At 62.6% G+C, this 15,375-nt stretch overlaps 2 protein-coding genes across 5 annotated transcripts; one reads left to right on the top strand and one right to left on the bottom strand.

Annotated features, from left to right (window-relative positions):
* Positions 1–116: 116 nt before the first annotated feature.
* Positions 117–11,081, top strand: CIC (capicua transcriptional repressor). 4 transcript variants are annotated; one of them, XM_058674060.1, is made up of 20 exons: positions 117–738; positions 2,706–2,855; positions 2,956–3,190; positions 3,275–3,404; positions 3,501–3,683; positions 3,771–3,936; positions 4,702–4,901; positions 4,996–5,221; positions 5,551–5,654; positions 5,845–7,069; positions 7,162–7,349; positions 7,660–7,781; positions 7,876–8,042; positions 8,147–8,437; positions 8,534–8,847; positions 9,018–9,256; positions 9,358–9,509; positions 9,589–9,720; positions 9,866–9,997; positions 10,088–11,081. In XM_058674060.1, exons 1-20 carry the CDS (start codon positions 672–674, stop codon positions 10,453–10,455), a joined length of 4,791 nt encoding a protein of 1,596 aa, XP_058530043.1. In that variant the 5' UTR covers positions 117–671; the 3' UTR covers positions 10,456–11,081. The 4 variants fall into 4 exon arrangements, with proteins under 4 accessions (XP_058530043.1, XP_004598043.2, XP_058530042.1 ...); XM_004597986.2 differs by having other exon boundaries at positions 9,355–9,509; XM_058674059.1 differs by having other exon boundaries at positions 118–738; positions 8,531–8,847.
* Positions 11,082–11,795: 714 nt separating this feature from the next.
* Positions 11,796–14,331, bottom strand: PAFAH1B3 (platelet activating factor acetylhydrolase 1b catalytic subunit 3). Its single transcript, XM_004597988.3, has 5 exons — positions 13,840–14,331; positions 13,533–13,622; positions 12,900–13,016; positions 12,692–12,814; positions 11,796–12,123 (listed from the first exon to the last, which is right to left on the bottom strand). The coding sequence occupies exons 1-5, from the start codon at positions 13,915–13,917 to the stop codon at positions 11,836–11,838; spliced, it is 696 nt and encodes a 231-aa protein (XP_004598045.2). The 5' UTR covers positions 13,918–14,331; the 3' UTR covers positions 11,796–11,835.
* Between the last annotated feature and the right edge of the window lie 1,044 nt (positions 14,332–15,375).

The following is a 15,375-nucleotide window of genomic DNA, read 5'->3' as shown; positions in this document are numbered from 1 at the left end:
TGGGCTTGCGCGGAAGGCCGCGGGGGAAGCGGGGAAGGGGCGGGGGGAGCGCGGGGGGAGGGGAGCGCGTAGTAAGTGGCGGGGCGGGGAGGCGGCGGGGCTTCGGCGTGTGGGGCTCGCTCGGAGCGCGCGGACGCACGCACGCCGGTCCGTCTGCCCGGAGGTCGGCCCGCCCGGCGCTGAGCCGCGGGGCTCGGGACCCGGCCAGGCGGGGCGGCGGCGCGGGGCCGGAGCCGTTACCCGCCGGCGCTGCGAGGGAGGGCGGGCGCGCGCGCGAGCGAGCGGCGGGGCCGGGAGGGGGCCGCCCCCGCGCACGCGCGCCGGGCCCTGCGCGGGAGGAGGGAGCGGGAGGGGGCGGCGCCGAGGCCCCCGCGCCGCGCGCCCCGTGACGGCCCCCGCGCGCGCCGGGGGGCGGGGCAGGCGGGGCCGGCGCGCTGACCTCCCCCGCCCCTGGGGCGGCGGGCGGCCGGCGGCGCTGTGCGCAGGCGCGCTCGGCGGAGACCCCCGCGTGGGGCCGCCGGAGGGGGGCGGCGGGGGGGGCATGCGGCGACGGCCTCCCGCTCCCCCCGGGCCCGAGCGGCGGCGGCGGCGGCGGCCGAGGAGCCGGCTGCGGGCGGAGCGGCGGCCGCTGAGGAGGTGCGCGCCCCTGACGGGCCCCCTCGCGCCGGACCATGTATTCGGCCCACAGGCCCGTGATGCCCGCGTCCGGCGCGGCTTCGCGTGGTCTCGGCATGTTCGGTCAGTAGCGCCCTGGGGCCCCGGGACCGCAAAGGGGTCAAAGCGTCAGGGTGCCTAGTGCGGGAGTGGATGCTGATGGGGGTGTTAGAAAGAGTAGGAGGACGGGAGAGGGGAGTGAAAGGGTGAAAGTTAGGGAGCTCGGCCAAGCCGAGTGGTTAGTGTCGGCAGGTGGGAGTGGATGGGAGCGATGGAGTGAGGAGTGGGGCGTACCTGGGACAGGTGTGGTGTTGGAGTGGTGGCATGGAACAGGTCCGTGGTAATGAAAGGCAGAGGGATGCAGCGATAACTGGCTTTGGAACAGGAGCGACAGGAGACTTGCGTGTTGTAGGTTTGGAATGGAGTCTGGGAGGGGTCTTGGACCGACCCGTGGGGCCAGGGACCTGGTTCTGGGAGTCGGGGAGGAACTGCTTACTGGGAGCAGAGCAGTGTTCCTTGTTACACTGGAGGGTGGACAACAGTGTGCACCAGGTTTGCCCCGGAGAGACTTCTAGCAATGGGCAGGACCAGAGGACTGCCCTCATTGTCTCGGGGGGCCCTGCTTTTCCACTTCCCAGAAAAGGAGAATGATCTGTGTGAAGATGGGGAACAGATCTCGGGGGAAGAGGGAAAGGGTGGAGGATTTGGCAAGCCTTTGGGCTCCCGAGTGCCCTAAGGTCAGGGAGCCTGACTGTCACAAGGAATGCCCCTCTGTGCTGGCGGCTGAGCTCTGTTCCCGGTCTTCTCTGTTGCTTGAGGTCTCCTCTTTCCTTTGTCAGCCCCTCCTGGACTCCCGCCCCTCTGGAGGCCAGTCCAGGCTTCCCAAGGCCTGTGGTTGGGGGGGAGGGTCATCTCAGGTCAGATTGGTGTGACCCAGGGTTCAGGGTTCAGGCCTGCATAATGGAGACCAGGGGCAGGGCGTTTCCCTCCTTTCTCAGTCTCCCCTAAGCAGGGGCCGCCCTCTCTATGCTGCTCTCCCTGCTGGTCCCGCTTCCCCCCAGGGAGGCAGGGAGAGGGGGAAACCACTTCCCAGCCTAGGCCTGCGCCTCAGGTGTCCATCCCTAGGAGAGCCGAGCCCAGGACCCTGTCCTGCCACCCAGCTCCCCCGGGCTGCCGTGTGGGCCCCCTGGGACAGCCCCCTGGTGCCGGAAAGAGAGCTTGCCGTGTATATCCTCAAGGAAACACCTGGCACTTTGGCATCCTCTGGGCAGATTTGTAACAATTTTCCTCTGCCCTATTGTCTTGTGCCTGTTCTTGGAAAGTTTACAGCTCACTCCTGTCTTTCTGGGCAAGGGGGCTGGCCCCTTTAGAGGGAGGCGGGTGGCATGTTCGTGAGTGGAGGCTTTTCTGTGTAGGGAGGGTGGTGGGAGAGCATCTGGAGCCACCTGTGTGGGACAGGGTGCACGGGTCTGGTGCTCTGGCATCTCTGGGGGAGGCGAGGAGTGAGGCGGAGGAAGGGAAGGAGAAGCACTGCCCTGTAGACCCCAGGCTGTGGTGAGCCCACAGCTCCTGGGGGGTATGCTAGAGAATAGGAGGAAAGGGAACAGGAGGCAGGCGGGAGGGTGCTGGGAGTGGGTTAGGATGGGAAAAGGGCCCTGAGCCTGGCTGAGGTCTCTTGCCTCAAGAAGGTGGGTGGCATGGCATCGGGTGGGACCTGGTTTGTGGCTGGAGCGGGTCATTCCTCTGGCCCGGTCCCTGGTGGCAAGGCTTGTGGAGGTTGTAGGGGGAGGAGGAAGAGGGTGTGACTTATAGCCCCCTTGTTTCTTGCTTTTCTATTTTCTTTGTGTATTCTTTTTTCCTTTGCTTTTCTGTTTTTCTCTTGCTTTTCTTTTGTCTTCTCTCCTCTCCCTTCTTCCCTTTAGATATCTAGGAATCTCTCTGGGAGGCCTATGGTGTTTGGGAGAGAGTATGAAGAAGGGGGTGAGAAGGGGCACAGTTGGGGTCAGGGCCCGGCTGTATGGCCGTGCAGCTCACCTGGCTCCTTCCTGCAGTGTGGACGAATGTGGAACCTCGCTCTGTGGCCGTGTTTCCCTGGCACTCCTTAGTACCCTTCCTGGCACCCAGCCAGCCTGACCCCTCTGTGCAGCCAAGTGAGGCCCAGCAACCTGCCAGCCACCCGGTAGCTTCCAGCCAGAGCAAAGGTGTGTGTTGGGACATGGACCATGGGAAGGCTATGGGGTGGGGATGTGGTCTTGGTGGCCCAGGAGCCCTCTGATACCCCTCTGTGCCCCCCACCCCCAGAACCTGCTGAGTCGGCAGCTGTTGCTCACGAGCAGCCACCAGGTGGGACAGGAAATGCTGACCCTGGGCGGCCCCCTGGAGCCACGTGCCCTGAGAGTCCAGGGCCTGGACCCCTGCACACTTTGGGGGTGGTGGAACCCGGCAAGGGTCCCCCTCCTACCACTGAGGAGGAGACCTCTGTGCCCCCTGGAGAGCCTCGGCTGGACAGCGAGACGGAAAGCGACCATGATGATGCGTGAGTGTCCCAAGGCCTGGGACTGGAGGGCAGAGTGGCCAGAGACAGGGCCCTCATTGCTCCTGCCCCTCTCCGTCCCCACAGCTTCCTCTCCATCATGTCTCCTGAGATCCAGTTGCCTCTGCCACCCGGCAAACGCCGGACCCAGTCACTCAGCGCTCTGCCCAAGGAGCGGGACTCATCCTCTGAGAAGGATGGACGGAGCCCCAATAAGGTGCCTGGCCTCCTCCTGTCCCATGCTCCCCATTGTGGCCAGCCAGACCTGCCTCCCTATTCCTAACTGTCTCACCCTGGACTGTGTTTGCTGCAGCGAGAGAAGGACCACATCCGGCGGCCCATGAACGCCTTCATGATCTTCAGCAAACGGCACCGGGCCCTGGTCCACCAGCGCCACCCGAACCAGGACAACCGGACCGTCAGCAAGATCCTTGGCGAGTGGTGGTACGCCCTGGGGCCCAAGGAGAAGCAGAAGTACCATGATCTGGCCTTCCAGGTAACGCCACCTCCTCTCAGTGCCTCTCGACTTCCCCCTTGAGGGTTGGGTGAGTGAAGGGTCGCCCTGCCTGCCCTCTCCTGCCAGGTGAAGGAAGCCCACTTCAAGGCCCACCCAGATTGGAAGTGGTGCAACAAGGACCGAAAGAAGTCCAGCTCGGAGGCCAAGCCCACGAGTCTGGGGCTGGCAGGAGGGCACAAGGAGACGCGGGAGCGGAGCATGTCGGAGACGGGCACTGCCGCTGCCCCCGGGGGTTAGTCAGCCCCTCGGCTTGCCCCCTGTCTGCTCCTCCCCGCCCCAGAAGCTTCTCCCTGCTCTGTTGCTTTGCTCTGAGGACTCTCACCCAGTCGTTTCACATGAAGGAGCCAGGAGGGTCCAGATGGCACCTGCTTGTCCACTGCCTCCCATTACGCATTTGCTGTGTGTCAGGTCCCATGGGGAGCAGAGTCCCCGGCACTCAGAAGTGTACCCCATTTCCACATGAGGACATAGGCTCAGGAATGGGCCTCACAGCCTAGTTAGTAAGTTAGCTGCTCTTCTGAAATGTATTTGTATGCCCATCCTGGCTCCCCAGGCTGTCATGGAGCCATGGTGACTGAGAGAGCCTCACTGTGCTGCTACTGCCTCCTAGGACTGTGTCCTGTGCCAGGCAGGGCTCTGGGCTGCTGTCTCAGAGTGAGTGCGTGGATGTGGCCCTGCGGTTCTCTGAGAGTGGAGCTGTTGGTGCCTCTGTTAGATGTGGGAGCTGAGACTCACAGTCCACAGGAGCTAGTCAGCCCACAGGAGCCCGACTCCCTCCCAGGCGAGGGACTTGCTTTCTGCAACTCCAGAGGGCAGGGACCAGCTGGAGGGAGATGCCAGCTTAGAGGGTAGTGTTTTATTTTCCCAGCAGGTGGCTCAAGAATTCCATTGCACTTCTGTCCAGCAACTAGAAATTGCTGTGGGAGGTTAGGCCAGTCAAGGTGCTGGTGTGAGACTTCTTGACTCTGACCATGTGCCCCTTCGCCCTACTTCCCAGTGTCATCTGAACTGCTGTCTGTCGCAGCCCAGACGCTCCTGAGCTCGGACACCAAGGCTTCAGGCAACAGCTCTTGTGGGCCGGACCGTCTGCACACTGTTGGGGGGTCTGGCTCGGCCCGGCCCCGAGCCTTCTCCCACAGTGGGGTGCATGGCCTAGACGGCGGGGAAGACAGTCAGGCGCTGCAGGAGCTGACTCAGGTCTGGGGTGGTGCAGGCCACCTGGGGGGTGGGCAGAGAGGGCTGCCCAGGGTGGCCACTCCAGCTGACCCCTCCCTGCCCACCTGTCCTGCAGATGGTGTCTGGCCCTACATCATACTCTGGCCCAAAGCCTTCCACTCAGTATGGCGCTCCAGGCTCCTTCACAGCCCCTGGGGAAGCAGGGGCCTTGGCAGCCAGTGGACGGCCTCCACTACTGCCCACCCGAACCTCGCGTTCCCAGCGTGCGGCCAGTGAGGACATGACCAGTGATGAGGAGCGCATGGTCATCTGTGAAGAGGAAGGGGATGATGATGTCATTGGTGAGCAGTGCAGGGATCAGCAGGCTCAGGTTGCAAGGGTGGCAGAACTCCAGTCTGTGCCTCTGCTATGGCTGCCATGCTGTGGGCATGGGGCAGGCTCAGGCCTTGTTCTAGGATACCCTTAGCCTGGTGGGAGTCCCAGAGGACAAGGAGGCGTGGCTAGGCTGTCAGACACAGAGCCAGGTGCTCTGCCATATGCTGCTGCCGAGCTTTTGCCCTGGGTAGACCCTGTGGGCTAAGATGTGGTCATGCCAGACAGCACCCTTCTTGTCTCATGGGGCAGGGGCCAGGCTCCAGATGAGCCCACACTGTCGTTTCTGCTCCCTTAGCTGATGATGGCTTCAGCACCACTGACATTGATCTCAAGTGCAAGGAGCGGGTGACCGACAGTGAGAGTGGAGACAGCTCTGGGGAAGACCCAGATGGCAACAAGGTGAGGGCTTGGGACACGGTGCTGCAGGACATGGTGCTATACCTGCATGCTCACTGTTGTGTAAGCACACAGGGATGCTAAGGTCTGTGAGGAGATTGGGTTATGGCCAGGATGACGGGTGTGGACTGGGTGCATGTGGGAATATGATGGACACTCTCCTGACGTGGGGTTTCCCTTTTCTCCCCGCCAGAGCTTTGGTCGGAAGGTGTTCTCGCCTGTGATCCGCTCCTCCTTTACCCACTGCCGCCCCACGCTGGACCCTGAGCCCCCCGGGCCCCCAGATCCACCCACCGCCTTCAGCAAAGGCTACTGTCCCGCCCCATCCTCTTCCTCGGCTGCCTCATCAACCTCAGCAGCTGCATCCTATTCTCTGGGCTCAGGAACCTTCAAAGCGCAGGAGCCGGGTCAGGGCAGTGCGGCAGGCCCACTCCGGCCTCCACCCCCTGGGACTGGGGGCCCATCGACTCCTTCCAAGGCTGCCCGATTCCTCCCAGCGGATCCTGCCCCCTTCCGGAGAAAGAGACCTGAGAGTGTAGGGGGCCTGGAGCCACCAGGTCCCTCAGTCATTGCAGCGCCTCCCAGTGGAGGAGGGAGCATTCTGCAGACCCTGGCCCTGCCCCCCGGCAAGGAAGAGCGGGAAGGCAGTGGAGCCCGAGTACCCTCAGCCCCAGCCCCCTCATTAGGTTATGGGGCCCCAGCAGCCCCTCTGTCCCGTCCTGCTGCCACCATGGTCACCAACGTGGTGCGGCCGGTCAGTAGCACTCCTGTGCCCATTGCTTCTAAGCCCTTCCCCACCTCTGGCCGGGCTGAGACATCTCCAGCTGACACGGCAGGTACCAGGACTGAAATGAGCACCGGGTCCAGGGTGCCTGGAGGCTCCCCGCTGGGGGTCAGTTTAGTGTATTCAGACAAAAAGGCAGCGGCAGCCACCTCACCAGCCCCACACTTGGTGGCTGGACCCCTACTGGGCACTGTGGGGAAGGCACCTGCCACTGTTACCAACCTGTTGGTGGGCACCCCGGGCTATGGGGCCCCTGCACCCCCAGCTGTTCAGTTCATTGCCCAGGGGACCCCTGGTGGTGGGACCACTGCAGGCTCAGGAGCAGGTGCTGGGAGTGGCCCTAATGGGCCAGTTCCCCTGGGCATCCTGCAACCAGGTGCCCTGGGCAAGGCTGGGGGCATCACCCAGGTGCAGTACATCCTGCCCACGCTGCCCCAGCAGCTTCAAGTGGCACCTGCCCCAGCACCAACCCCTGGGACTAAGGCAGCGGCTCCCAGCGGCCCTGCACCCACCACCAGCATCCGTTTCACCCTCCCGCCGGGCACCTCCACCAACGGCAAGGTCCTGGCCGCCACTGCACCCACTCCTGGCATCCCTATCCTGCAGTCTGTACCCTCCGCCCCACCCCCCAAAGGTGAGGCCTGGGCTGGGCAGCGCAAGGAGAGGGGCCACAGGCCTACCTGGCTCTCTGGTAATTGTTTCCTTTTCTTGCCTCTTAACTTCCAGCCCAGTCAGTTTCTCCCGTGCAGGCCCCGCCCCCAAGTGGCTCAGCCCAACTGCTCCCTGGGAAGGTCCTAGTGCCCCTGGCCGCCCCGAGCATGTCAGTGCGGGGTGGCGGGGCTGGCCAGCCACTGCCCCTGGTGAGCCCACCCTTTTCAGTCCCTGTGCAGAACGGCGCCCAGCCGCCCAGCAAGGTAAGGGCTTCCTGGCCATGGGTTCACCTTTCCCTCGTCCCGTTCGGGGTTGGCCCCTGTGTTTTCCCCTTTTCCAGTCTTATGTTGTATCTTTCCTGGGACTCTGGCTTGCCGTCTTCTTTGTGTCTCTGGGAGCGCATCCTTGAGTCTTCAGCATGTGCCCCTTGCTTTGTGCATCCCCCACCTGTGCCACTGTGACCTTTCTCACCCCATCCTGATTCCCAGTTCTTTGGTTAGGACCTCTTACCCCCATCCCCACCCCAATATCAGTCCTGGACCCAGCTGACCCCAGGGCTGCTCTTGCCTGCAGATCATCCAGCTAACCCCAGTGTCAGTGAGCACGCCCAGCGGCTTGGGGCCCCCCGTGAGCCCAGCTCCACTTCCTGGGCCCACCTCGCAGCCCCAGAAGGTCCTGCTGCCTTCTTCCACAAGGTGAGGCCAAGTGGTGCCCTCACCTGGAGGCCAGGCAGGGGGTGGGGTGAGGTCCACTCCCCTCGTTCCAACCTGTTTCCTTCTCCTACGGCAGAATCACCTATGTGCAGTCGGCGGGTAGCCATGCGCTGCCTCTGGGCACCAGCTCTGGCTCTAGCCAAGCTGGAGCAGTCACCTCGTACGGGCCCTCGAGCTCTGTGGCTCTGGGCTTCACCTCGCTTGGGCCCAGTGGCCCTGCCTTTGTGCAGCCCCTGCTCTCAGGTGAGGGACAATTTGGCAGGCAATGCTAGGGACCGGGGTGGGAAGGACTAAGGCAGTCCAGGCCCTCACTCAGTCCCTGCCCCTGTCTGTCTCCCCCTCCGCAGGCCAAGCCCCACTACTGGCTCCTGGCCAGGTGGGCGTGTCACCTGTGCCCAGCCCCCAGCTGCCTCCCGCCTGCACAGCCCCCGGAGGTCCTGTCATCACAGCATTTTACCCCGGCAGCCCTGTACCCACCTCCTCAGCACCCCTGGCCCAGCCATCCCAGGCACCCCCAAGCCTGGTCTACACTGTGGCCACCAGTACCACCCCACCGGCTGCCACCATTCTGCCCAAGGGCCCGTCAGCTCCCGCCACTGCCACCCCTGCTCCTTCGAGTCCTTTCCCTAGTGCCACAGGTAGGTGTGCGAGGCACCCAGAGCAGTGGGACTTGGGCTCCCAGGGACATGCACTGTTGGGCCCCACTCAGCAGAGGCTCTTCTCCCCTGAAGCAGGTTCCATGACGTACAGCCTAGTGGCCCCCAAGGCCCAGCGGCCCAGCCCCAAGGCCCCCCAGAAAGTGAAGGCCGCCATTGCCAGCATTCCCGTGGGCTCCTTTGAGGCAGGTGCCTCTGGACGGCCTGGCCCTGCACCCCGACAGCCTCTGGAGCCTGGCCCACCCCGTGAACCGACCACACTCGAGTCTGAGCTCGAGGGGCAGCCCACCCAACCAGCCCCTCCACCACCCCCAGAGACCTGGACTCCCACAGCCCGGAGCAGCCCCCCACCCACTGAGGAGCGGCCTGGCACCAAGGGCCCTGAGACCACGGTGAGCACAGGAACTGAGAGGGAACTCCCCTCTCCTTCCCTCCCTGTCCTGTCCTGCCAGTGTGTGTCGGCTGGATCTCCTCCCATGGGTCTGTGAAGGACTGACTGTCAGCGTAGTTTCGGTTCTGGTCTCAACCCCAGTGAGTCTGGGTCTGCCCACTCCTTCCACAGGCCAGCAAGTTCCCCAGTTCATCTTCAGACTGGCGCGTCCCTGGGCAGGGCCTGGAGAGTCGTGGCGAGCCTCCCACCCCGCCCAGCCCCGCCCCTGCCGCAGCCTCCGGGAGCAGCAGTGAAGGAAGCAGTGGGAGGGTAGCTGGGGACACCCCTGAGCGAAAGGAAGTGGCCAGTGCTGGCAAGAAGGTGAAGGTGCGGCCCCCCCCACTCAAGAAGACTTTTGACTCCGTGGACAAGTGAGCAGGGGCTGGGGTCTTGGAGGAGGGCCTGGGGTCAGCTGCAGAGGGGGAGCCTGCAGACAGAGGCAGGGGACGTGACCCTGCCTGCTCTCCAGCAGGGTCCTGTCAGAGGTGGATTTTGAGGAGCGCTTTGCTGAGCTTCCAGAGTTTCGGCCTGAAGAGGTGCTGCCCTCGCCCACCCTGCAGTCCCTGGCCACCTCACCCCGGGCCATCCTGGGCTCATACCGCAAGAAGAGGAAAAACTCCACTGGTAAGCGAGCCCTGGGCACCTGTGCTAGGAAGGTTGGGATGTGGGGCCACCTCCACTGAGCTTGCCTCTGTTTGACCAGATCTGGATTCGGCCCCTGAGGACCCCACCTCGCCCAAGCGCAAGATGAGAAGACGCTCCAGCTGCAGCTCGGAGCCCAACACCCCCAAGAGTGCCAAGTGTGAGGGGGACATCTTCACCTTCGACCGCACAGGTGCAGGCGCTGTTGGGGGCAGAGTTGCTGAGGGGAAGGACAGCTGGCTGAGGGTGGCTGCCCAGAGTCTTAGCAGACCATGGGCCTTGGGTGGACCCTTGATGGCAGCTGCAGTAGCCTTGGCTGTGCCCCTCTGCCCGGGCAGGCACAGAAACCGAAGATGTGCTTGGGGAGCTGGAGTATGACAAGGTGCCATACTCGTCGCTGCGCCGCACCCTGGACCAACGCCGGGCCCTGGTCATGCAGCTCTTCCAGGACCACGGCTTCTTCCCATCGGGTGAGCAGGCCTGAGCTGACTTGGGTCACTCTAATGGCATCTGACCCATACAGTACCTCATATGCTGCCTTCCTGTACTTCTGTCCCCAGCCCAGGCCACGGCAGCCTTCCAGGCCCGCTATGCAGACATCTTCCCCTCCAAGGTCTGTCTACAGCTGAAGATCCGTGAGGTGCGCCAGAAGATCATGCAGGCGGCCACGCCCACAGAGCAGCCTCCTGGGGCTGAGGCCCCCCTCCCTGTCCCGCCCCCTGCTGGCACTGCTGCTGCCCCTGCCCCCACTCCCAGCCCAGCTGGGGGCCCTGACCCCACCTCACCTGGCTCGGACTCGGGCACAGCCCAAGCTGCCCCGCAACTGCCTCCACCCCCAGAGCCAGGGCCTGGACAGCCTGGCTGGGAGGGGCCCCCGCAGTCCTCTCCGCCTCCTTCAGGCCCCTCCACAGCTGCTGCAGGCAGGTGAGGGGCCCTTGAGAAGATCCCAGGACCCACAGTACCTCCCCCTCAGGACATGGACAGTACACAGGTGGCAGGAATGGGGGGGCAGGATAGTTTGATCCTCCCCCAAAAAGCCATTTTGTCCTTTCCAGTTGGGAGTGGAATGAGGCCTGCACCTCATGTACATACCCCATTCCCCCAGCTCCCACTCTGGGCTGGGGGCAGCTGAGGGGAAGCTGGGGCGCAGCCTCCTCCACTGAGCCCCTCCACAGAACTTGGGGTGTGTGACCTTCAGAGCTTTTCACTTGTACTTTATGCAAACCAGCTTCTGAGGGCTGCAGGGCTGCAGGGCGGAAGGCAGTGCAGGCCGTGGCCACAGGGAGGCGCCTGTGGAGTAGGGTTCATGGACCCCTGCTATCCCCAGAGGGGCTGGACTCAGGTTAGTTTGGGGTGGGGGCTCCTGCACTTTGCCACAGGCATGGGGAGGGTTCTCTCCCCACTCCCTCTGCCCTCCCAACTTGGGTTGTACTTTCTAAGAAGGTGATTTCCCCCACCCATGCCCCATCCCCTGAACAAAACATGTTGATCATGTGCAATATTTCTTACTGTGCCGACAAGCCGCAATGACCGAGATTAAAGCTGTTTAACACACCTGTGTGGTCCTCTGTTTCGGGCTGGGTTGGGGGGCGTGGGTGTTGGTTGCACATGACTCGGGTGTCCAGGAATGGAGTGGATGGCAGTGTACTTGGCACAAAGTGGGACCAGGGAGTAGGCAGCCCCTGTTAAGCCGGAGAACCCTGGTGCAGAGAACCCCTTTTCCTGCCCTCTGATGTGTGGCTCTGGGGAAGGCCCGAGACTGGGGTGCTTCTCCAAGAGGTCCTGCTGAGGTGACCCTTGAAGTTCACCAGCTCACCCATAGTGCCTTGTTCTCGACGCCTGCTGCCCCCCTGTGGCCTGGCACAGCACTGCGGCCAGGCTAGTGGCTTACACTGCTCACTCAGCCTGTGGTGGACAGTGCTCACCTGAAGGTGTTGGGGGGACAACTACTGCCAGGGTCAGGAAGCCCCCACAGGAAGTGGCGTCTGAACCAGGGCTGGAACAGCAGCGATTCCAGCTAGGGGAAGAGCAGATGCTGCAGGAACAACAAGGTGGGGTTTGACCAGGTGGGGCCACTATGTTCCCTACATTCTTGCCTAAACCTGATGTAGGGTAGTGCTGGCACCGCCTGAAGCTCCCTGCTGTGTGTGCAGGAAGATAACTACCCACAAGGAGCACCCTGTGCAGCTGCAGGGTCGCAGACCACAATGAAAATCTGGCTTGTTGGCAGTACCCAGATAGGCTTGGTCACAAAGCAGCAAGCAGGAGCCCAAGGAAGGAGAATTTAATGTTGGGGGAGATTGGATGTCTAGGGTGTGGGCTCCGGCAGAGGGACAGCCTGGCCTTGGTCTTGGGCCAGCAGGCGAAGCAGCAGGGAATGCAGGGTCCGGCAGACGGGCGTGTAGCCCAGGCGGCTGAGATGCAGGTAGTCATACATGTCGTGGTGGCTGATTGTGCCGTCCGAGTGCACAAAGCCGGGGTCGGCATCCAGGAAGTGAGCTCGTGGGTGGCCTGCTAATGCGGCCCGGACCAGCTCATTCACTTGCCGGTTCTTGTCCCGAAGCGGGTTGGGGTGTTGACCCCTTGGAAGCAGACCCTGTGGAGGAACACCCAGTTTTAAGATGGCCTTCCAGCACCTTGGCCTCCTGCTGTCTGTGCCACTGTGCTTCACCTCGCTTCCACGGACACACCCCCACAACCACCTCTGATGGGAGACCAGGGAGGAATGAGAGTGGGGCGAGCAGAAGGGCAGGTCTGGCTATATCCTAGCCCCCACGCCCCAACCATAACCTTCTGGGTGCCAGCCCCTCCCAAGTATTCCTTACAAAAATGCTGACCTCACGGCAAGGAGTCAGTCCCCCTCTGAGAGAAGGAGACATCTCAGGAAGTAATGACCCCCCCATTCACTCCAGGAGTGCCGATGACTTTGGCTACTCAAGTGGCCTTTTGCCCTTCCAGTATCTCCAGCCAGTCCCTTGGCAAGGGGGCTAATGGGCCCCTGAACACATCCTCCGCCACAGCCACCCCATAGGTGTGGCAAGTTCCCACATGAGAGTCTGCCTTGAGAGCCGTTGCTCTATGCTGAGGTGCCAAGAGCCATGCTACCCGTGGCTCCATGTTAGGGTTCCCAGCCCACTGCCCTTCTTCCTCATCTGGCCACTCACCAGCACTACGACCCGGGCCTGGGGCTGCCGCTGGTTCACCAGCTGTACGATGGCCTGGATGCCTCCAGACACCTGCTCGGCTGTGTGCCCGTGGTTGTTGGTGCCCACCCAGACCACCACAATCTGTGGAGAGAGGGGCCATGACGAGGAAGCAGCAGTGAGGTGGCAGATACACTTGGCTCCCTCCCCACTGTCAAGCCCTGCTCACCTTGGGCCGGATGTGTTCCAGCTCCCCATTTTCCAGCCGCCACAATACGTGCTGTGTGCTGTCGCCACCGATGCCAAAATTCAGGGCGTGCAGAGGGGAGAAGAGCTCCCGCCAGATCTGTGGGGTACATGGACAGGAGTCATCGGCACAGGCCACTGCCCTCTGTCCAGCTGGTGATTAAACACCGGGGGTGGGGGGGCAGCCTGGCTTTATGGATGCAGGATAGTGATATTTTTTCTGGCACAAATCCCCCTAGGGTGAACCCAGCCTGTAGACCTAGTCTGTGGAACATTCCTGGGCTTGAGCCATCCCGGTGACTTTTGGCATGAGAAACCCCGCTCAGCAGTTGGCTTTCACCTGGGGTGGAGTGTCCATGGCCAACTCCCAGTCGGCCCATTAAGGGCTGTGTATTCCATTAAGCAAGCAATAAACAGCCACACCTCGGCCATCTTCTTACAGGAAAGCCTCCTTTGTATACACAACTCCAACCTGGCAAATTCTAGACACACACGGGCCGGCCCTCTCTGGGGAACGCTGCGCCCCATTTCTGATAAACCACAGGGCCCTCTCTCCCAGGTTCTGTACAGTGAGGGCACTGGATTGGGTGGGGCAAGGAAGGGATCCAGGCCTCACCTCACACTGGTGCATTAGCTGGACCAAGGAGTCCCCGATGAAGACAACTTCAGGCTCTTTATCTTTGCTGTCGGCCACAAACCGATGGTGCTGCAGGGAAGGAAGGAGGACGCGGGGGTCAAATGACACGCCAGGCCCCTGGCCCGGGCCCGCCCCTCTTTGCCTCCTCCAGCCGCCCTCTTCCTTCAGACTGCCCTCTTGGGGAGAGGGGGTGGCCCCCAAGCAGGCAGTGAGCGCTACAGGGATCTGGGGTCCTCAGGAAACCCTTCCCCAGCCACGGGCAAGTGCCGCCCGCCGGATCACTCACCAGGGACATCCAGCGCCCGTCGCCCTGCACGTCCTGCACCGGCGTGGGCTTGCTAGCTGGATTTTCTTCGCCGCTCATCTTGGCGGCCACAGCTCCCCGCAGGGCGAGCAGCGGAGGTCTCGGCGCCGAGAGGAGGTGGCGGCTCCGCCACGCCCACTCCCCTTTCCGCCAACAATGGACGACCCGCACTCACTCCCGCCGAGCCCGGAGGCCGCTCCCGAGCTCCGCCTCCTCTCCACAGGCGGAAGTCTGCCCTGTTAGGAGGGAATTGGCCTCGCCCTCTGCCCGGTGCTGCCGCGCTTCTCGGTCAGCCCCGCACTACTCGGCCCGCGCGCCGGCCAAGGTGGCCAAGGTGGCCAAGGAGGCAAGCGCACCCCGGCCCGCGCCAGGGGCAGGCGAGACCATCCGGCGCCTGCGACGGGGTGCAGGGAGCGACCACTCGCCGCGGTCACGGGGGGGGGGCAGGACCGTGAGCGGCCGAGAATGCGTGGGGAAGACTGAGTGCTCCACCTCGGTGTGGGTGTGGGGAGAAAGGGGAAAGAAGCCTTGTGCTGTAGGGCGAGGGCAGTGCGCCCAGGACCCCGCTCCTGCGGGGCGGGAGGGTCGCTCCATTCATGGGGTGGGGGAGGGGAGCTAGTGGACGAGTCCATCTTGGAACCCTGAGAGGGTGTGCACCTGGCTAGGAAGGGGTGCTCCCATTTTGTTCCGACGTAGGGGACCGAAATGGAATAAAAAGCAAAATGTGCACTTGAGCGGCCTGAGTCTAAAGGCAACATTGTAAGGCAGCGCCTGGGCTTTGTGTCCTGGGAGAGAGAGTGTGGGTGTGTCTTAGGATCCAAGTTGCATATCTTTGTATTCAAGACACCAAGGGCCTAGCATAGAGGATAGCAGAAGGTGCAAAAAGGAAATTAGACACACCAGCAGGGCTGCCTTTCAGCCTGACCCGCCTGCCTGACGAGGATCATCTTGCAGTTCCTCCGCCTCTTGGTTCCCCAGACTGGGCAACTTCAGTGGGGTGTGTCTGGGCTCTGATCCCCACATGCACAGGTGGGCAAGGCCACCTAGGGTCGTACCTCTGCGCCTCCCAGCTCCAAATTAATCTCATATGTCAGTGTCTTAGATGTCCCGGGCTCGGCGGGACATCTAAGACCAAGAGGGCCAAGCCTGTGTGTGTGTGTTTTGTGCGTTTGGAGGAGGGGGTCTCACTCTTCCCTTAAGCATCTTGTAAGTCCACTCCGGGGGTGGACGTGGCCGTTGGTTCATCCCTTCTGGGTGGACCTACACAAAGAGATAAGCCTTATTTGTTGTGCTTTTGTTCCTCCCCTGGAGGCGGGCCTGGTGTGTGCTCATACTTGCTGAATGACTGCTGGGTGAATGGGGGAGATGCTGGCCTTGTCTCAGGGTGCGTGTGGGGGTGTGTGGGAACCTCTCCCGGAGCACGTCTAAGGCCCAGGCTTTCCTAGAAGGAACGTCTGAACTGGGTTTGAAACATGATGACTAGGCAAAGAGGAAAAAAAAAATTCACGGTTTTATTAC

This window comes from Ochotona princeps, chromosome 16 (genome assembly GCF_030435755.1).
Source record: "Ochotona princeps isolate mOchPri1 chromosome 16, mOchPri1.hap1, whole genome shotgun sequence".
In the NCBI taxonomy this organism is placed as follows: Eukaryota; Metazoa; Chordata; class Mammalia; order Lagomorpha; family Ochotonidae; genus Ochotona; species Ochotona princeps.
Note: the sequence above shows the minus strand (reverse complement) of the source record. Positions and strands in the feature narration are given on the sequence as shown.